Genomic DNA, 22,751 nt, shown 5'->3' with positions numbered 1-22,751 from the left:
TACCACAGAACCTTGACGAATTGAGACACCGCATCGTAGCAGCTGCTCTTACCATCACTCCTGATATTCTGGGTCGGGTATGGGCAGAATTGGACTATTGATTAGATGTGTGTCGTGTATGCAAGGTGGACACACAGAACATTTATAACTAGTGGAAAAAAAAAACTTTGAGATTTTTTCTTTTACGTGGTATATAATTTGTTACATAATTCTTAGCCATTTCACTGTACCGATTTTTTGAAATGTTTCACAGACTTTATAATTACCCTGTACAGTAAGTCCTCTATTTACGTCGTACCGATTTACGTCGTTTCGGATTAACGTCGCTAATGTTTGAGTACTCATGTTTCAATTTAAGTTGTCGCCGATTCACAATAACGTCGTTTACAATGACCGTAAATCTTTATTTTAACCAAAACACCGTATATAATTCGTTTAAAATTCTTTGTTTCCTTCGGTAGTTAATTTATGCTATGTAGCGTAAGCTACACGTTCACCGCCTTATCTTATCATACATAATGAGGGACGCTTCCTGCTATCCGCTGCTCTCCGCGCGGTGATGCAATTCTACCAGCCTGCCCGCTCGGCCACCCACGTATCTCGCACGTAGAAGTGTCATCTACTTCCCGCAACGACACAGCATTTTCTCCTACCCCTTCCGGCCGACCTTGGGCCGTGGCCGGCCGGTGGCATGAAACATGGCTCATTTTGCGTCGTTTCTATTTACGATGCGGTTTTCTGGAACGTAACCCCGACGTAAACCGAGGACTTACTGTACTTACTTTTCAATTACGGTTTTAAATCCTGGTAAATACTTCTGTAAATGACTGTATATTCTTGTGCAATATTCTGACACATTTTTTTTTAATTTCCTTCTTGATTTAGCCTTTTTTTTTTAATTATTGTTCTTATGAATGTTTTGTAATTGTTGTGGTTCTGTTCACTGGGTTCGCCAGTATGTAGCGGCCTGACATGGCTAGGCACGGCCTTGTTGGTAAGCTGGCGATTGCTTGGCGTGGCTTCGAGGCACAGTTTTACAGGTACACCTTCCCTTTTATGGTGGCATGGCACTTCTTGAATGCTGCGAAAGCATTGCGCTTGAGGGAAAGGGAAGGCAGGTGGGGAAAGGAGCTGGGAACGAAGTTCACATGTAGTGTGGGAGAAAGCTAGGACAAGATTGGTCGGTTTGGTAGCTGGTAGCGCATGGGGGCGATTGACCCAATCAGGGCGCAGGTTTGTGGAGCTTAGTGTGGTGTGGGTTTTTAAGCATGGCAAGGGGGGAGACAGTGGCTGGACAATGGAGTTAATAGACTTGTTTAAAGTAGTTTTCATCGTTTTTGTGGGAAAAAATAGTGATCTGCCTGGAGGAAGCCTAATTGCTTTAATAACATAATTTTTGATATGCTAGAGCCCTTTTAATTTCACCAATTTTGTATTTGTTAGTTTTTGGCTCAACCTTAAGGAAATATTTATTTGTGAGTTAAAGTTGCATTTGGATTTTGTAAAGCTATGTTGCAGAATAATTTTGAGCTCAGCGTGAATTTGGGTTTTTGTTTTAAAAATTATTTTGCTGTTTTAGCATGACTGCGAGTTCTTATAGTTTTGCTTTGCATTTGTTTGTGACTCGTGTGAAATATATTGTTGCTTGGGCGTTAGAGTTACTAGGTTGTACCAAGTTTTAGTTACGGGAGTATTCTTATGCTTGTGTAATGTAGATCTTTGAATTTTTTTTTAATTGTTAATTTCAGATGTTTTTAGTTATGGGGTGCACATTCCAGGATAATGTTTTGTAACCAGTCGTGGCTGTTTTTTTTGAAACCTAGTTAATTTTGTTGCTGTTTTAAATTTTGACTTGGGTTTTGTGGTATGACGTGGCCAAATAAATGTTAGCATGTGTTGTAAGGAATTTTTGCTTTTTCTTTCTCTTTTTTTTTAATTTAGAGGTGCGATGCTGCCATGTTGAAACGCTGCAACAAATAAACCATCGGCCACGCCTGTTAGCCATGATGTTAGGGTGGTTTCAGCTACCCTCCAGCACAAACAAACAGCTTCTCTTCTCTTTCATGGCCTTTTTGTTTAGTGAATTAATCTGTCTGAGCATTTTTAGACGTTTGGTAGTTCGCGTCAAAACTACCTGGTGGAGGCTTTTTATTTTTTGAGTAAAATAAATTTTATGTGAGAAGAGGCCAGAAGATTTGTTGCATCTTTCGAAACTTGTTGGAGTTGCTTAACGTCATTCAAGCATGTGGGTGTACACTTACATACAGAAGTATATATGTTCAAATCAAAATACCAAGTTGCTGTTAAAAGTTTATTGGCATTGAGCAATGATATTTTTTTTGCAAATCAGTTGTTTATATATTGTGTTATTTTTGCTATGGTTGTGCTATTGGTATTTTAATTATAAACTCTCCTCTTTGTGTTTAATGGTTATAAACTCTTTGGTTTCTTCTGTTTGATTTAATTAGTCAACTTTATTAATGGCTTGCCTCAGAATTAGATCCATTTGGATGCTGCTCTTTGTAGAACATCAGTGCTTGTTGTAATTTTTTCAGAGTTCAGAATGTTGTGTCTGTGGATATGAATGTGGCCAATGCCAACTTCAGCATCCACCGCGACCATTCCAAATGGGCCGTGTCCACAAATGGTACAGGAAAAACATGGGTGTGTGTGGGTGACATCAACAGAATGGTAAGAAAGATTTAATTTTCTTGTATATAAGGTAAAGAAAAAAAGAATATGTACTTTTTGATGCCATATGCAGTTATATAAATTTGTGCTTGTGGAATATACAATGTATGGCGAAAAGTATCCTCTTATTCACAGTTGGGAAAGTAATGCAAGACTGTATTTTAAGGCTCTCCTTTGTTAACATTTAAAAGCTTCTGTAGTTAATCATTTGACTTCACCTCTTTGATGTCCTGGTACAGATTTACTGTAAAGTGGTGAGACTTGGTTGTTGGAAAAAAAGTTTAATGCGTGGAGTATAAAATTAATTATATAAATAAAATAAAATAATAAAACTGGGGTGACTATTCAGATAACCTAATAAAGGAAAGAGAGGATGTTGCCACTTAATTCTACTAGTTACTGTCAAGAAGAAGAACTGCACAAATTATCATCACTTCTCAAAACTAAAGATGTGGGTGGGATGGGGTGGAGGGGTACGTAAACTCCAAATTTACTAATTATTCGGTACAGCCATACTGGCTTGCGTGGAGACTTTAAACAGGACCTTTATTCTCCTCGATCTCTACAGGTCTTTTCTGAAGGAAGTTGAACCCCTTGAAACTAAGGACTGATACTAATTAAAAATAACCTAACACTAATTCAGAACCAAAGTACATTTATTTTCAAAATTCTAATGTTTCAAATCAGTCTCTTTAAATGGGTAGTGTTTGTTGATTACAGTTAAACCTCTGAATCTAATACACAACAATTATATGTACTTAAGGGGCCCGCCTACATGCAGTGCAAAGTGAGCTGCAGAGGTTTAACAATTACATAATTGTTTTTATCTAAACTATTTGACATGCGATTACCGAGTTCGGATATAAAAGAGATTAAGGTACCGGGCATGATCCTAAAGTTGTTTAAGATGTCTCAGACATATACATAGTCGATTAGTAAATGCATGCCGAATAAGCCTAATTAGCGTATTTTCAGAGGCACGCCAAGCTCACAGTTTTCATTACTATTGCGTAAAACCACTTTTGGATAGTGCACCAATCCTTTCTCTTTCGCTGCGTACATAATTTTCACTAGGTCACAACGGAAAATTTTGAGAAAACCCGTGATTTCTACGACGTGTACCGCGCTAATATTCTTGCTAGCATTTTGCGCCGATACGGCCGCTTGACCTTGGATGACTGGGCGGGAGGAAGGGGGGTCTCCGCGCTGCCTCTTCTTCCCGTCCTCTTTCAGTTGTGCTTCGCTCGCCCGGACTGAATACTCTGGCTAGGCCGGGCCTGTGGACACCCCACCGGGCTGAGTACACGCGTATTCCACAGTTAGTTGTGTTGAGGCCGAACGGCATGGGAATTCAGCGTGGCTGCAGGCGGGGTCATAAGGCAAGGTTACGACAGAATGCACCTCGGAAGAAGAACAAAACCATTAAAGGAAGTAAACGCCAAATTGTTGGGAATAAGTAATATTTCATTATACAAGTGATATATTCAAATCAATTTTATATGGCTTTGTTAGTTACATATTTATTTATTTTATTTTATATGTGGCCATTAATATTTTTAATGGTATACATTTATATGCAATTAACACTTTTAACCAAAATATGCATTTAACCATTTTAAAAAACATCAAGTTGAAATAAAGAATTTCACGTAACATTAAAAAAAGTATTTTTTAACTGCAATGGTGAATAAACGTAAGAATAAGAAGAGCTTTTTTTTGGGGGGGGGGGGGGGGGGTTCTTATTTGGTAACAGGGTGGCCACAGACCGGGAAAACCGGGAAAAGTCAGGGATTTTAGAAATGGTCAGGGAAAATCGGGAAAAGTCAGGGAATCGCCTGAGAGGTCAGGGAAAATTTTCATTTCTACCGTTCATTATTAACTTTGAATATGCCATGTTAAGTTAGAATGTGTACCGTAAACCAGTTCTTACGTGCTGTTCTCGTTCGACAATACGAAAACAATGGCTTGCGTGCAACATGAATAACTATCGTAGATCTCTTTTTACATGCTAAATGTCGCACACCAGTACTCTAATAATTTGGTGTGTATGGTTTTTCTACTCTCGGTGTTGCCAACAAATGTAATGCGTACCGGTAAACCAGTTCTTTCGTGCTGTTCTCGTTCGACAGTACGAAAACAACGGCTTGCGTGCAACATGAATAACTATCGTAGATATCTTTTTACATGCTAAATGTCGCACACCAGTACCATAATAATTTGGTGTGTATGGTTTTTCTGCTCTCGGTTTTGCCAACAAATGTACTTGTTTTTGAGCACGTTCTAAGAAATCTACAAATCAAATGGCTACTTTGTTTGGAAGCATATTTTCAGTTCTTATTTTTGCTTATATCATGCATATTATTTCGTAGGAATTTTTTTTCTAAAATAAAAGGTTTAATAATTGACGTGTTAAAACATTGCAATGAAAACAAAAGCAAATGAAAAGCCGGTGGTGGGGTAAATTTGACGTTATTTCTTTCGGTTTCGGCTGGGATCGCCATATTGGCTTATTTGCCTTTGTGTACACTTGTAAAGTACCTATTGCTGGTGTTGCGGAAATTATTGCGACGGAGTTGTAGGGGTAGTGTTCGTTAGACGTAGTGTTTGAAGTGATTATTACTGCAGTGAGCTACTTCTTGGGAATCGTAAATGGAGATTATGAAACGTCTAACATGGCTGGCTAGCTGTTCAGAGTTAGCTAACCTATTTTTATACAGACGTGACAGACGTTCGATTTGTTTGTTTACACGTGAAAATATTGCGTAAAATTTCGTGTTTCAGTATTTAAAGTGTGACGAAATTTTCATAGTTTAGAAATGACAATTTAAAGAAAGTTCGTTAACAGTTTCATGGTAAGTTGCGAATAATTTGAGACCCTGAAACATGGTATTTCCAAGAAAGACTTCAAATTTCAAAGATGATTGGCTTCAAGATGAGAGATTTTGTTTGTGGTTGGAATGACCTAAAACCGGAAGTAATCATGCTCGTTGTTCGCTGTGTCAGAAAACATTCTCCCTCAGCAACATGGGAAAACGTGCACTCACAAGTCACATGAATGGTGAAAAACACAGGCAAGCAGAAGAATATTCCAAACGTAGCAGTTGTAACTTGGGTATGTACTTTTCTTGTAAGCCAAAGTCTTCTACTAATGCCAGTGGTAATTCTGATTCACAGTTATCCTCCATGTTATATACTACCGTACTACTATTGTTTCTGATGGTACTGCTCTTGGTGACCAGTCGGGGGTTGTCAGTAAAATGTAATCTGAGAAAAATTGTGAACAGTGAGTTGTGGAATATACAGCTCTTTGCAAAATGCTTCTGTCTGGGATAAACACGTTTGTTTTAAATGAGGAGGTGACTAGGGCTGAAGTTTTGTGGTGCATGCAAACAGTTTTATCACATAAGTCTTTGTGTTGTTCAGCAAGTAATGTGACTGTGATGCAAATGATGTTCCCAGACTCATCAGTTGCCAAAAAAAAATGCAACTGCAAAGAACAAATATTGGGTACATTATATTACATGGCATAGCCCCTTATTTCCATAATGAATTAGTTAAAGAATATTCCAGTGTACTGAAATAGTTGTGGGGTTTGATGAACCACTAAATAAGACTTCCCAACTTGGACAAATGGATATAGTGGTGAGATTTTGGAGCGAACAGAGCTGCCACGTTTCAACTAGGTACTTCAACTCAGCATTTTTTAATCATGCCACAGCTGAAGATCTGCTGAAAGCATTCACTGAGACACTGTCAGAAGTAGATTTGTGCAAAATTCTGCAAATCTCTATGGATGGTCCCAGTGTCAACCTAAAGTTTCACCGTGATCTTTGTGCTTCTTTGTCGTCAGATCCAGAGGCTTGTCAGTTGCTCGACATTGGTACCTGTGGCCTTCACAGTATTCATGGGGCTTTCAAAACAGGGATTAAAGCCACTGATTGGGACATAGTCGATTTTTTGCGGTCACTCTATACACTTTTCAGGGATGTACCAGCTCTGCGAGGGGATTTCACTCATTTCTCAGGTTCAAAGATTTTTCCTCTCAAGTTTTGTAGTATTCGCTGGATAGAAAACTGTAGAGTGGCAAAAAGGGCTATTCAGATTCTTCCGATGGTTCAAAAATATGTTGATGCTGTTTCCAGAGATTCCAAATTGACACCAAAGTGCAAGAGCTTTAACACTGTATCTTCAGCATTGAAAGACAATCTTCTGACTTGCAAGCTGGCTTTCTTTGTATCTGTGGCATCTGAAGTAGAAAAATTTCTTACAGAATTCCAGACAAACACTCCTTTGGCACCCTTTCTATATGAATCGTTGAGCAAAATTTTGAAAAATGTACTGTCAAGGTTTGTTAAAGATGGAATTGTAAATGGAACAAAGTCTGTAACTAGAATGATGATTTCAGATGAAAAAAATTTACTTACTACCAAAGATGTCAATCTAGGCTTTGAAACACTGGAAGCTTTGCGAATAATCAAAGACAAAGTTAAAGAAGTTGGAATTGTTGTATTTCATCAACAGTGTAGAACATGTCTTCAGAAAATGTGCCTGAAAATTTTGGAAAGGTCTCCTCTTATCCACATCCTTACCAGAGGAATTTCTTGTCTGGATCCTGAAGTAGCACTGCGTCCAAACATCCGGGACAAACAATTGGTAATGGCTCTCCAACAGCTGGTTTAAAAAAGGCATTTCACAGGCTTAGAAGCAGACTGCATTCAGAGGCAGTTTAAATATGTTTGTGAAAATGACTCTTTTAAGGAAACTATGAAGAAATTTTCAAGCGAACATGACCGTTTAGATGACCTATGGATGAAAGTGTTATTAGCTTGTAAAGAAAAAACAGAGGAACTCAAAGCATTTGTGAAGAAAGTTCTTATCGTCTCGCATGGAAATGCACCACTAGAAAGAGGATTTTCTATCAATTAGGAATGTATTGTCGAAAATCAAACTGGAGAATCTCTCGTAGCACAGAGGCAAGTGTATGATGCTGTTGTAAACATTGGTGGAGTTGAGAAGGTAACAATTATGAATGCATTGATACACTCTGTCCGTAACTCCAGAACTCAATACCAAGAAGCTGCAGAAAGAAGAAGAAAAACAAGAGAAGATGCAGAAGACAGAGCAAACAGTGAGAAGAAAAAATTGGCATTACAAATACAAGAATTGGAGAGGAATAAATGCCTACTTATGCAGAGTGCAAGAACAGAAACTGCTCTTCTTGATGAGGAAATACAGTCTTTAAGAAGACAATGAGTTAATGATATCAGTCCTAAATATTTGCATTGCTTGGTTGTAACAATTTTTACTTTTCAAATGTTTGATTCTTTTAGATACTGCATGGTCTTATTAATTTTTTATTGTTTTTATTACTGTTGAAATTTTTATTCCAAAGAATCGTAACAAAACTGCTAACAGAGATCCTATATTTATCGTTTTAAAATATATTAATAAAATCGCAATCATGGTTGTGTAAATTAAAAAAAAATTATAGTCAGGGAATTTTTTTGCACAGTCAGGGAAAACCTGGAAAAGTCAGGGAATTTCATTTCTACATTTCTGTGGCCACCCTGGGTAAGCAGAATTTGGTACCCAAAGCAAACCTCTTCCAAACAATGTTTGTTGTCAGTACTTCTTTAAAACTTAGGGTCCAAACAGTAACCAAGTATGGCAGCCTAGATCCATCTTAGCATACAGCTGCGTATCGACTTCATAACACCTTGATGAAAATCTTTCAGTCTTCTTTTTCTTTAAAAGTGTTAGATTTATTAGTAGGTCATAGGTCATGGGTATGGGGAAAAAGTGGCCTTCTCTCACCCCATTACCAGCCTAGGCCATGCCTAACCAAGAAAAACTTTCACAAACAAATTAGACTATCAAAATTAAATTATACGAAATTTAAAACTATCCTTCAAAGACACAAAAGAAAAACGATACTCCAAATTCAAATTTTAATTTTAGGTATTTCTCTCATACGTATCAGTTTAAGCATTATTTTCTCTCTTAAGTATTAAATCTACAAACAAACTTTTATGTCTCGAAAATAAAAAAAAATAGTTTTCTCAATTAATACATATCATGCAAGGGGACAACAAAGTCTAATGTTTCTCTAAATCATTTCCTCTTATCCTAGAAAAACAACAATTTTGATTTCTTTGTGAATCAGTAATTTTAATTGCATTATCTTCCATGATGCTTAAACTATTTCATGTTAACAACCAATTAATGCTAACACGTAAAAGAGTATTTGTGGTAAAGTAATGAATGCTTGTTGAACCAGGTTATGTATCAGATGTGATTAATTCATCATGTTTTGTGCCCTGACAAATATTTTCATTAGTTCAATATTCCATTAAAATTTTATGTATTTAAACTATCAATCAAAGATTTTGGTCTTGGGTGTAAAGAAAGTTTATGTTAGGTGTTCAATTGGAAAATATTATTTAAATTTTAAATTAATCTTATATTTTATTTTGAACATTTTATTTTATATATTTTATTTTGAACATTTTGAACATTAACTTAATGTTTCTGAAACTTAGTAACATGATATATGTAATACCATTAATGTATCAAAAATATTACTTACTAAATTAAAATTTTATCACACACATAGTAATTTGTACAATTTTAAAATTGAATTTAAAAAAAACTTAATAATGTAGAGCTTCACATAACGTAAATTACTTTTCCTATTTCGTGTGCAAAGTGACCACATGAAACGTATTTCCGTATAAATTTTTGATACCGTGAATCTTTGGTGCCTTATGTGTTGACTTTGTTGAAAGTGTGTTCTTGAATTTTAAACATGTACAAAGTCTTGTAGTTTTGCACATTAAATATTTTTTTAAACTTCATATATTTCATAGTTATATATTATTAAATTTTTTTCATGCACTTACGTATTAATAATTATATTTTTGGCCTCCACTAGTAAATTCAAGATAAGTTAACCAACTAATAGGTCATCAACAAACAAATGAAAAGAAGCTAAAAATTGAGTTAAAAAAATAGAGGTTTTTTCTATTTATAAACTGAAAACTGAGAATATTTGTTTTGTGGCTAGACTAAATACAATTATGCTAAACACAATTATGCTAATATCAGTTTTAGAGAAGTTAATGCAAGTAAATTATTTATGTACAACAGAAACTATGTCTTTCTGCTGCAAAGTACCTGTGTGTACCTACTACTAATGTTCTACCTGAGAGACTTTTCAGCACAGGTGATATTTTTTGTGGCACTAAAAGATGTTCAGTGAAAAATTAAGAATATTTTCTCAATAAAAAACTAGAAATATTGTGTTTGATGCTAGTTTTTTAAAGTTTTCTATAATGTAAATTGTGTAGAATTGTTTATTGTAAAATTTTTAATGACATCAAACTTCAGGCAATCACTCATTAGTTTTTATATTTATATTACTGCTGGTTTAAAAAAAGTAATCCCATTCAGTTCATATTGGGTTATCTTTCTTTTATAATAACTTTTGTTTATGCAAACTAAAATACATGTGCATTTACATTGTATTCTTTTCTTAGGATGAGACATTTTGGGTAATTTAGTAAATTGATAAAAAAAATGTTTAACCACGATGTGTTTTTCCTTTTGTTGGTTCAAAATTGGTGAATCAGCAACAGCTGTATCGGTGTATAAACATATCAGCATAATTTTATGAATCGGTACAACTCTAATTGCTATCACTGCCTTTTTGAGGGCACCTTAATATAACGCTGACATAGATCTCTTTATTCTCCTTACTGTATTACCATTCCCTCACTAAAAGAACATATAACTCCAAAAGTGCAGCAGAGACAGCTGCAGACTACTTCTACTCAAGCCAGTCATTTTGCCACAGCTTCGCCAACATGCTGCTGTTCATCCCTGCTTTCAGTTGCTGTGACTCAACAGCTACAGTGTTTGGCCATAGGATAAACCACTTCTGTTAGTTGATTTTGGAGCATCGTTAACTAGAAAGGAGACTCAAGTATTTCTGAACCCTCATGCTACATCAGGAGAAGTGGCTGAAGTGGAAGTATGTTTTCTGGTTCACTTGTATGGACATCATATTAAATAATTAGCTCTGTCGGAAATTTTGTATCCATTCTTGATTATTTGACTGGACTATTACTATTTCTATCACAGAATAGTTGTGGGAATGAAATTTGTAGGAAATTTAATCCTCTTTTAACAATGAAAAAACAAATTCAACAATTTTGTGATATTTCAACTAGCAAATGTTTTTCCGTGGTGGACTATGTTGCATAACTTGGTTTTTTCATGTTGTAATCAATATATAAAAAGAAATACCATATACTCCACACTTTAGAAGGTACTTTGTATCTACTGACTTACCGTGAATCTATTAGGGTCGGAATTTTGTGATACTAACCGAGATCCTCTTAATTTTTTACTCATTTATTGGTATAGATAATCATGTGATAACTACAGTCCATTCATTCATGGTCAACTAAACACTTTTTAAATCAATTGTTGTAAATAAAAAAGTACTATCTGTAAACTGGAAATAAAAGAATGTGTTTGTGTTGTGGTACACACGCAGTTGGATTGGCACCATATCAAGTACTTTCTAGACTTGATGTTTTACAAAAACTTTAATGTTGGAACTTTTAGTCTTTTCAATTTGGGTTTATTTTTGTTTGTGTACATATGAGTAAGATTTACTGTGATAGTAGTACTTGAACAGTTTTTCCTTGCTGGACGCTTGCCTACAGGTGACTGGGCTTGTGGTGGAAGGATGCTGAATGTAGTTGCTGTAGGCGCTAATGCAGGCGAGCTGTTGTGGTTGCCAGGCGAGTCAGTCGACGCGAGGCGGAGGCACAGTGTGCGTTCAGGATCACCGCCTGTGGGCGGCGTACAGCGGGGTTGTAGCCGGGATCACGCCCTGCTCACGCAGCTCCATGCAGCCTGCACAAGTGCTCTTTGTTGGGTTGTAACACTGCAACAATGTGTACACATGTCCCAATACAGACATTTCATTGATTATGATGCTGATGGTGATTATTACCTCGATTCCCATTCTGGCTCATTAGTTTACAAAATATGTGAGTGTAAGTTTAGTTACACAATTTCGTGTTGTGTGACATCCAAGGGAGTTAAGTAATTGTCTGATATGGTTTTAAGATAAAATAAATAGAAAGACTACTTTTTTTTAGTTCAAAATTATCTATTTCAACACTAGGTTTTGCCTTATTAAGTGCCAACAGAATAACAGACCTAATGTGTAACTGGTCTAGCCTGCGTGAAAATATTTCTAGCATTTACACACTCTGATATGGTTTTAAGATAAAATAAATAGAAAGACTACTTTTTTTTAGTTCAAAATTATCTATTTCAACACTAGGTTGTGCCTTATTAAGTGCCAACAGAATAACAGACCTCATGTGTAACTGGTCTAGCCTGCGTGAAAATATTTCTAGCATTTACACACTTCACTTAACATTGCAGCGGTTATTATCAGATGAAATAAAAGTTTCTAAATACCAGTACATAACTAATAAAAATTATTTCCATTATGTTGTCTATTCAAGCTCAAATGCTACATCTAATATATTTTTCTCTAGAACTTGTTACATTCCAGGTTGGCCTGGCAGAACAACCCAGAAAAATAACAAACTTACTGTTGTTGGTAGTTACTTAAAGATTGGTTTTTAAGTTACGTCTTACCAAAGTGAGTTATTTGGTAAAGTTTTTATTTTAAAAAATAAAAGTGTTTTCAAATCTTCTTTGTTCTTAAAAAAAAAACACACAACATGAACTTGCACACAGTTGTACCAACCACAATTCAGTTCATTAATAAGAAAAGTTTCTTGTTACTCCAAAAAGTTTCTATACTTCTCTCAAAATTTCATGAGTTGATGAGTTGCTGACGACGCAACCGCAAGTGGCAATCATTGAGCGACAACGCAGTTACCTTCTTTTACAAAATTAGCAACAAAGGGAGGCAACCCTGTGGGTCAACTGACAAATCACAACACAGTATTCAATATCTGACCATATTAGGAAATTGTGGTGTCAAATTTTATTCCATGAAAATCGGGAAGGGCACATCACTCTACTGCATGGCTCGCCCTGATTGGCTGGCGAGGCAGCGCCCAGCGAAAATTCCAGTTGATTGCTGCGCAGTCATGTGCCCACGTGCTGGGTTTTTCCAACAACGCACTAACTTGTGGCGTGAAAAATAACTTTCTGGTGACAGAGTGTCACACCTGTCTTCCTTTCTTTTCCAATCTTCTAGAATGTTTTGGAACATCAGTCTTATTTATTTGTTTGTTTATTTTTTTAAATTTATTTATTATTTACATATTGTCAGATGTACATCAACACTCCATAGGGAGATTGCAAGGAATGTGCACGATAAAAACAAAAATAAGTGACAAATCATACAAGATACATAGAACAAATACAACATAAACAGAAATACAAACTACAACATAGACACATAGTAACATAAAAATGACAAGAAGAAAAACAAATAAAAATTTTAATGACTTGAAACATACAACAGAAGTATCACATCACGTATAAAATTAAAAGTTAAAGTTAAAGTCAAATTGTTTAAGTTCACAGGACGTGGATGAAAAATATATTATATTTATTATTACATAATTTTTATTTATAGTTAATCATTTATTTAATTTATTTATGTAACACTTGAGAATCTAAGGATGAGCAGAAAAAAAAACATTTTTAATGTATATTCTATTTTTTGTCTTTAGGAATTCCTCATATTTATGGAATTAGTAATTAATTTGTAAGCTAAATCATGTGTCTTATATAAGGTACATAAAAATGGCGGTTTACGACTTTTAAAAAGAAGGTATTTTTATCCCAGCAGTTTCAAAAATGTGGGGACAAAACAGTTTATAGTTATAGCAGTTATGAACAAACATTGCATCTAGAATATTTCTTCTATTAGAAAGGGAACCTAAAAGAAAGTTAAGATCTATTAAATTGGTTGTTTATTGAACTATACATTTAGATACTTTGGTTAGTATTGGGTCAATCCATGTGAAATCAACCAGTACCTTACCATTTCAGATTTTTTAAATTTTTGGTACACATGTTGTATCCATGGAACAGTTGCAAAATACAAAATTTTAAATTTTTTGGGCTAGTAGTTTTTGAGTATTAGCCATTCAAACAAGTAAAAAATCATATTTTTTGCAATATTTGGAAATAGCAAAAATTGTATTAGGTACGTCAAAACTATTAGGTCTAGAGAGCTCAAACTTGTTTTATTCTCTTCAGTATTTAATGGGCTTTAACCTGATATATAACAAGGCTGTCATCCTTCAACTTCCATTTTTTTTTTTTTCAAAACAATTAAAAATTTTTTTTTGAAAATCTCAAAAACACCCCTTTTATTTTTTTATTTTTTTTCGAAAAATATATGTTTTTTTTATACTAATAGGCTACCTCTATACCAAGTTTCATAATGGACCAACAATGGACTCATCTAAAAAAAAATATATATTGTCTTAATACTTAACAGTGCTTAAGCCAAATTTGCTGATAAATGGGTGAGCATTTAATATTAGGTTTTTTAAATACAAATAGAATCTAAGTTTTATTACTGAATAATCAGAATGTATACATTTTGTACTGAAGCCATCAAAATGTTTTATTAATATACAAATTTTAAGTTTTAATGTGTTCGTAAGAATAGCTATAGTATAATTTTTTTTTTTGCAAATGTTGCTTTCACTGTGAAAAAGATTCCCAACATAACCTGTACATTTGTGTGGCTCTCTTGTTTATCCCAGTCAGTTGTTGTAGGACTGTGAACTTTATGGTTGTCTACATATTTGTAATGTGTTGAATGTAAATTATTTGAGTGCATTCTTCTTTCAAAGTGTCAAGACTGTTATTTATTTAGAGTGAACTATTATTAACATTTGTTATAAAGCTAAATATTTCTTTTTAATTTCTAAAAATGGCAAACAAACATTAAAAAAATAACTGGTGTATTTATAATGTTAAATTTTGTAACCCATATAAGGAACAAAACCATCTGAAATTGGAGAAATAATATCTCAGAAATGTGACAGATAGTATGTGTTCTTTAAATACAGACATTAAAATGGGTATGAAAATATGTAACAAATGTAGGAAAAAAGTGTATAGTGAACTTAAAATATCAGAACAGATGGATGGTAATGTAGCTGGTAAGAGTCAAAAGGATGACATTGATAATGAATCATTTACTGACTCAGGAGCATCGATACATTACTTAAATAAATCACTAGAACTTATTGGTGAATCTCCCATAAAAAAGAAAAAGACTTGCTGTAGAAAATTACTCCACAAAAAAAATAGAAAAAATAGTGACAAGCTTGGAAAACAAATTCATTTCTTCTAAGAAAGAAAGTAAAGAAGAAAACAAAGAAGAAAAATGTGAGTGTGAAATTATTGAACAATTGAAAAAGAAAAATTTGCCCAAACAACTAAGCGAAGTGAAAAAATGACTATTTTATCAGTGTTACCCGAAAGTTGGACATGTAAAAAAAATTGAAGAAGAGTTTGGTGTCACTAATTGTATAGCTCGCGCTGTAAAAAAATTAGTATGTGAAAAGGGAGTTCTTTCAACTCCAAACCCAAAGCCTAGCAAAACAAGTAAAGATGCTGCACAGCTTGTTAAAGATTTTTATCAAGAGGATGACATAAGTAGAATTATGCCTGGTAAAAAAGACTGCGTTACAATCAGGAACAAAGGATTGAAAATTCAAGTGCAAAAGCGTTTAGTATTAGCTAACTTAACTTAAATGGTGTCCCTAATTATATGGCTCGCGCTGTAAAAAAATTAGTATGTGAAAAGGGAGTTCTTTCAACTCCAAACCCAAAGCCTGGCAAAACAAGTAAAGATGCTGCACAGCTTGTTAAAGATTTTTATCAAGAGGATGACATAAGTAGAATTATGCCTGGTAAAAAAGATTGTGTTACAATCAGGAACAAAGGATTGAAAATTCAAGTGCTAAAGCGTTTAGTATTAGCTAACTTAAATGAAATTTATCAAGCTTTTAAAGAAAAACATTAAACTCAACGAATTAGATTCTCAAAATTTTGTGAGTTAAGACCTAAAAATTGTATTTTAGCTGGTAAAAGTGGAACTCACTCAGTATGTGTGTGTACTGTGCATCAAAATGTCAAATTGATGATAGCTGTTTCAGGGATAAACAATTTTTATTTAGATGGATCACCTCTTTAAACATATCACACTTTTCTAGCAAAAATTATGTGTAACCCTGCAGCCCCTCATTGTTACATGAATGAATGCATCAAGTGTCCAGGGACAGCATACCTGAAAGAAGCATTGGCTGAGATATTTAAAAACGACAAAACGAGGTAATTGATGAGGTAACATACAAGCAATGGGTGACAGTAGACAGATATATGATGGAAACAGTTGTGAAAGAAATTGATGATTTCATAGAAGATTTTATAGAAAGTCTCTTAAAACTGAAAACCCATTCATTTATTGCATTATAACAGAAAGATTGCTACTTAGAATGTAAGGAAAATCTGGTGGAAGGTGAGGTTATCGTTATCTGTGACTTAGCAGAAAATTATTCATTTGTATTGCAGGATGAAGTACAATCATATCTCTGGACGAGCAGCCAAGCCACACTGCACCCATTTATTGTATATTATAAGTGGCAAGAAAAACTACGACATGAGGAGTACCTATGTGTTCATTTCAGAGTGTTTGCAACACAATACAACAGCATTCTATGCTTTACAAAGAAAAATTATACAAATACTGAAAGATACACTACCATTTGAACTAAGAAAAATCACTTACTTTTCTGATGGCAGTGCTGCGCAGTATAAAAATAGAAAGAATTTTTTAAAGTTGTGCCTACACAAGAATGATTTTCAAGTAGAAGCATAATGGCAGTTCTTCGCTACATCACACGGCAAGAGTGCCTGCGATGGATTAGGTGGCACAGTTAAAAGACTAGCTTCCAAAGCTAGTTTACAAAGACCATACAATGACCAAATACTTACACCAAAGCAGCTTTTTGAGTTTGCCAATCACAATGTTCCGGGTATAGACTTTGAATACTGCACAGCTGATGATTACGATGCAGCTGAAAAATTTTTTCCGAGATTCAACAATTCAAAAGCAATTGAAGGTACTCACAAACTGCATACGTTTATACCGATTTCTGAAAATCGTCTTCTCACAAAGTCATTCTTATCAAGTGCACAAAGTGTGACAGAAATTGTAACAAAAGTTTATTACTTAACACCTACAGATTTACAGAAAATTGACTGACTCTAGATATGTTACAGTAGTCTACGACAAATCATGGTGGCTTGCTTGTATTCTTCAAATAAAATGGTGAAAATGAATTTACAGTTAGCTTTTTAAATCCTAAGGGGCCATCTCCTTCATTTTTTTAACCCAAACCAAATGACATACTAACAGTACCCAGTAATTCTATTCTAGGAGTTGTTACGGGGCCACGGTCTCTGATATTTAATACGGAGTTTTTGATGCGTGCTCGGGTTTTATGGGCGCCACCTTGCCACGTGCACGGACCTATGTGAGACTCTTTACCAGGGTCGTGACGTCGCCCATGTGAGGCGTGATTTTAATTCCCCCATTGAAAACAACCTACCACTAATTCCTGCCCGCTCTCAGCGTCGGGCACGCTATTCTCTACGCAGTGGGCTCTTAGGCGTCCCACATGCCGTCACACTCCACGTGGTCACACAGATTTAAAATAATAAATAATATGTTAGATTTACACACCTGATTTATTCGGCCAACTCTACTCACACACGTACACGATTGAAACTGCATAAAACGCCCGCGGAACGAATCGGTTTAAGGGTAGTGCTCCACCACGTGGCCACATCTCGAATTACGTATTACATTTGGAAAAGACCGACACGGGTCGCAAGATAATTAACTAAACAGTCCCCCGACCGAGATTAGCTCCAAGGACTAAGCGAAAACGATTTGGAGAGAATTAACGTGGAACAGAATTACTTAGCGGTGAAAACAAGCGGTGAGGTCCCCGGAGTGCTGACGCGTCTGCTCTCGGTCGTTGATGGCGGAAGACTGGGGTGAGCTCATGGCTCGGCTAGCCTAACATTGCATCCTCCCGCCGAAACAATTGCCGTTAAAGATATTTCTGAATTCGTGCCACGGGAAACTAAAGTAACATGAAATGGATACTTGAAAAATTACGTGACATTTTCTGAATAATGAAAAAGGATAATATAAATTACAATTATAAAGAAGTAAATTTAATTATTGTCTGGCTTCGGCTTTCGTCGGGAATGTCCGGAAACGCTCTTATATTTCAATACATAAATTTTAATTAAAAGTACATAAAAACCCTCCCGGGCGAACACACACGCACGCACACGTACGCACGGGTAGGCGGGAGGTTTGAATGGAGGGTGGGTGATGTTTGGGCGGTGGCATATCGGACTTAAAAGGGGCAGCAGGCCCGGACGATGTCAGAGTAGTGAATCCTGCGACAGCAACCGGAAGAGTTTACACGTTAAGTAAAACTGAAATTAGTGTGTCATCACATGCTTTAGAAAAATTTTTAAGAAATCAAGATTGAGTAAAAGTGTAAAACAAAATTAAATGAACTTGCTATATTACTTTACTAATACAATTTGTGACAGTTACTTTCTAGTAATTATGACAACTTAACAATTATTTGCAAAATAATTCAAATACTCTTTCATCCTGAAAATTGGTAAGTAAACAGCATACTAGTGTATGTATATTTTAGATATGTATTAAAAGCTTTTATGCTTTTTTCTTCAGTTATGCATTTATTTTTAAGAAATATTGTTGTGGCTGATATTACCTACAAACACATTAAAAATTTTAAATATTAAATCAATAAGCAACATTTTCCTTATTAGTTCAATAAGTATACATTCGATTATTAAGTTATATAACTTAGATTTAATTCGTATTTAAAAAAAATAATATTAAATTCTCACTCTTGGGCAACATTTATCAGTAAATTTTGGCTTAAGCACTATTAAGACTTTATTTTTTTAGACGAGTCCATAGTTGGTCCATTATTAAACTTGGTTTAGAGGTAGCCTATTAGTATACAAAAAACATTAATTTTTCGGAAAAAAATTAATAGGGGTGTTTTTGAGATTTTAAAAAATGTTTTTTTAATTGTTTTGAAAAAAATGGAAGTTAAATGATGACAGTCTTGTTATATATCAGGTTAAAGCCCATTAAATATTGAAGAGAATAAAACATGTATGAGCTCTCTAGACCTAATAGTTTTGAAGTTATATATTTTTTTCTGTATTTAAATATTGCAAAAAATATGTTTATTTTTTATTTTTTGAATGGCTATTACTTAAAAACTATTAGTCCAAAAAATTTAAAATTTTGTATTTATCAACTGTCCCATGGCTACAACATGTGTACCAAAAATCATTCAAATCTAAAGGGGTAAGGTCCAAATTATTTTTTTTATTGGTTGATTTCACATGGAATGACCTTCTTGTATTAAGTTTTTCACTATCAGTACTAGAAATACTATTCCAGATCATTGATCCATATTCAAGTTTTGATCGAATCAGAGCTGTGTAGAGGGATAGTATAGAATCTGGATTAGATGTATAGAAGGTAATGAATTTTAGAAGTCCAAGATTTTTTCTTGAGTGAGACACAAGGGATTCTATATGTAGATGAAAAAAGAGTTTAGAATCAAGTAGAATGTCAAGATCTTTCACAAAAGGGGACTTAAAGATAGGTAAGTTATCTATTTTATATTCATATTTGATGGGAAATAATTTTCTAGTGAAGGTTATATTGGTGGTTTTATCTTTGTTAAGATGAACTAAGTTTAAATTGCACCATTCAATAACTGAATTGATGTCCGACTGGTGTAGATAACAATCATGGATGGATAAAATTTTTATATTTTTAGGTTGTCTGCAAAAAGAGTGCCAATCAAATGATTTAAAAAAAAAAAAAAAAAAAAAATATATATATATATATACTGCATTCAGCTTTATGTGAAACCTAAACCAAACTAATAATAATCACCATTAAAACACAAACAAAATACTTTAAATGCCTATGCGACTATAAATTAATTATGAAAAAAAAATATAATGCAAATTAGTTAACATATTATCATAGGGCAGGAGTATGCTATGTCACAAACTACTCCACGAAATAGCTAGGAATAGGTACAGAATTCATGTTGGACTATTGGCATTCCTGTCATCTAACAACAAATACTTCTAATTTAAGTATTTATGAAAGTCTTAAGTTTAGTGGAATTTTTATGTACTGAACAGGATCCTCTATGTGAGAGTCCAGTTTGCTTTTTCTGACATATGCCTTGCAAACCAAATGAATTCATATAAACCAACCATCAGTTTAAGCTGTGCTAATATTTTTAAACTTATTAATTTACCTTCAACCATGTTTATCAATTAACATACTGTAATATGTTTTTTACTTTCCCATTATATGTCAATAGCAACAGGAAATCTATAATAATCACTAGATTTTAAACGCATCAGTAATCAAGAAAGGGGGCAGTTCACATAGATATGATTATTACTTAATTTTCATTAAGAAAATAATGTTTGAAATTCTAAATAATTTTCAGATTTTTAGATTTCGGTAATTAACGTATTGGTATCTGAACTGTTTAGAATAGTGTACTATTTTTAACTAAATATTGGAGTGAATATTCTAGCGTTTGAAATTATTGGCTCATGGAAAAAAAATAAGATAGGTAGGTACTTGTATATTTAAAGTACAGTATAAAGATCATGCATAAATTAAATGTCATGTAAAATGTTGGTTACTGTTGTGATTAGAAGTTGGCAGACATGAAGGCTAGCAGTATTCATGTACTGGCGGACCTTTAATAGATCATATTAACTGAAACGTGTTATTATGTCTTGTAAGCAATAGTGAATAATAAAGAAATAAAACATGGCGCAGTCGGTAGGATCGCCTACAGGTGTTCAAAATATCTACCTAGCCAGCGGTGGGCCATGTGGCGCTAGTGGAACGAACTAGTTTGAACAGTCTCTGTGTGCGTGTGTGTCGGGCGGGTTAGACAATGGAGTCGTTCAAACTGCCACCGTGTCTAGCTCTCGATGGCAATTTGTGTGAAAATTATCGCAATTTCAGGCAGAGTTTTGACATTTTCATGCTGGCGACAGGCTATGAATCGAAGTCGTCGGCAGTCAAGGTTGCCATGTGGCTCAATATAATCGGAGACGAAGCTGTGGAGCTATACAACACGTTTGACCTCTCAGACGAAGACAAGACGGATTTTACAAAGGTAACAGCAGCGTTTGAGGCCTACTGTAACCCGAAAAAGAACATTGTCGTGGAACACTTTAAGTTCAACTGTCGTTCGCAAGAAGAGGGTGAGTTGTTTGACTCATTTTTGAGGGATCTAAAGAAACTTGTGAAAAGCTGTGACTTCAAAGATCAGGCAGATAGTGTGGTTAGGGATCCCATAGTGCTTGGAATTCGAGATAAAGGCCTACAAGAAAGATTGTTAAGAGAGGCTGATCTTAGCCTAGGCAAGGCAGTTGAACAATGCCGAGTGGCAGAATTAGGCAAACAGCGTGCAGGTGTTGTACAGAGCAAGGTGGTTACTCCAGTGCAACACCATGTCGAAACAATGAAGGAGTAGTCCCAGAGTAAACAGGGGGTCGATGCAGTTTGTAGGACATCAAAACAACAGATACAACCTCAGCTACAGCAGGCGGTCAAAGAAGGCTTTCGGTGTCGACGGTGTAGAAGAGAGCACAAGAAAAATGAGTGCCCAGCATTTGGAAAAGAGTGCTACAAGTGTAAAAAATTCAATCACTTTGCAGTTGCATGTACTAGTCAGGTGCAATAAGTTAGGGTAACTGAGTCGACATGTGCGCCAGATGACTTCTTTGTAAGTACGCTGCATGTTGTAGGATCAGGCGAATGCCGTGCTATCATAGAGAGTGTCAAACAGTATCGTAAGGAGTGGGTCCAGGATGTGTGTGTGCGAGACCAGTGTGTACAATTTAAGTTGGACACGGGGTCGAAAGTAAATATACTGTCACAGTCTCTCGTAAAGCAGGTTGACGACACAACTGAGCTAAAACAACCTAACGTAACCCTGGAAGGATTCGGTGGTCACAAAATAAAGCCATTTGGGGTGGTTGCATTTCTTTGTTGCACACGTGGACAGAGGAAACACAGTGTGCGAGTGTTGTTGGAATTTGTTGTGGTCAAGGACAATGATTGTAGGATGCCAATCCTGGGACTCCCAGGGTGCGTCCTGTTGGGACTCGTCTCTCGCAGTGTGGTTCACAGTGTGAGCAGTAAGCCTGCTGGTATCGCATCGGGTATCTCATACGCCGAGTTTACAACAGAGTTCGCGTGTCTGTTCGAAGGAACAGGGTGCATGCCTAACAAGTGCAGCTTGACATTGGACAAGTCATTACAGCCAGTCGCGAAACCCACTAAAAGAGTGCCTCTGGCACTTCGAGACAGGCTGAAGCAGAAGTTGGAGGTCCTGGTAAACGTAGGGATCATTGCAAAAGTCGATCAGCCTTCTGGGTAGGTCAGTCAATTAACGATCGTGGAGAAGACAGATAAAACACTTCGGATGTGTTTAGACCCAGTGGAATTAAACACAGCAATCAGAAGGGAATATCATATGATACCAATGCTGGAAGAATTAAGTTGTCAATTTAGCAATAAGGCAGTCTTCACGGTGTTGGATCTGAAAGACGGTTTCTATTAAATTGAGCTAGATGAACAGTCAAGTCGTTACTGCACGTTTAGCACGCCATTTGGGTGCTACAGGTTTAGAAGACTCCCATTTGGTTTATCCAGTGCACCAGAAATATTTGAACGTGTGAATGTGGAGAACTTTGGTCACATTCCAGGGGTAATAGTATATTTTGATGATTTGTTGATTGCAGCAGCTGATGATGAAGTGAAGTATTTTGGACATGTCTTTTCCAAGAACGGTATGCAACCAGATCCAGAACAGGTGCAGGCAGTGCTCGCGCTACAGGCACCCACC

The 22,751-nt window shown here is 35.4% G+C and overlaps 1 protein-coding gene and 1 long non-coding RNA gene across 7 annotated transcripts in view; one reads left to right on the top strand and one right to left on the bottom strand.

The window, feature by feature from the left end:
- LOC134527349 (deoxyribonuclease-2-alpha) overlaps positions 1 to 11,691 on the top strand; it is a 64,887-nt gene extending 53,196 nt beyond the window's left edge. For 4 of the 6 annotated variants that reach the window (XM_063359953.1, XM_063359952.1, XM_063359955.1 and 1 more), the window contains exons 6-7: positions 2,556 to 2,691; positions 11,499 to 11,691. In XM_063359953.1, coding sequence (XP_063216023.1) covers positions 2,556 to 2,691; positions 11,499 to 11,642 — 280 coding nt within the window. In that variant the 3' untranslated portion in view covers positions 11,643 to 11,691. Of the gene's footprint in view, positions 1 to 2,555; positions 2,692 to 11,420 lie in introns of all 6 variants that reach the window. The other 2 variants (XM_063359957.1, XM_063359956.1) reach the window with 1 other exon arrangement.
- Positions 11,088 to 22,751, bottom strand: part of LOC134527350 (uncharacterized) — a 35,718-nt gene continuing 24,054 nt past the window's right edge. The window contains exon 2 of the long non-coding RNA XR_010074167.1: positions 11,088 to 11,644. This is a non-coding gene — a long non-coding RNA (uncharacterized LOC134527350). The remainder of the gene's footprint in view (positions 11,645 to 22,751) is intronic.

The sequence above is a fragment of the Bacillus rossius genome, chromosome 1, assembly GCF_032445375.1.
Source record: "Bacillus rossius redtenbacheri isolate Brsri chromosome 1, Brsri_v3, whole genome shotgun sequence".
In the NCBI taxonomy this organism is placed as follows: Eukaryota; Metazoa; Arthropoda; class Insecta; order Phasmatodea; family Bacillidae; genus Bacillus; species Bacillus rossius.
This window is presented reverse-complemented; position numbering and strand designations above follow the sequence as displayed.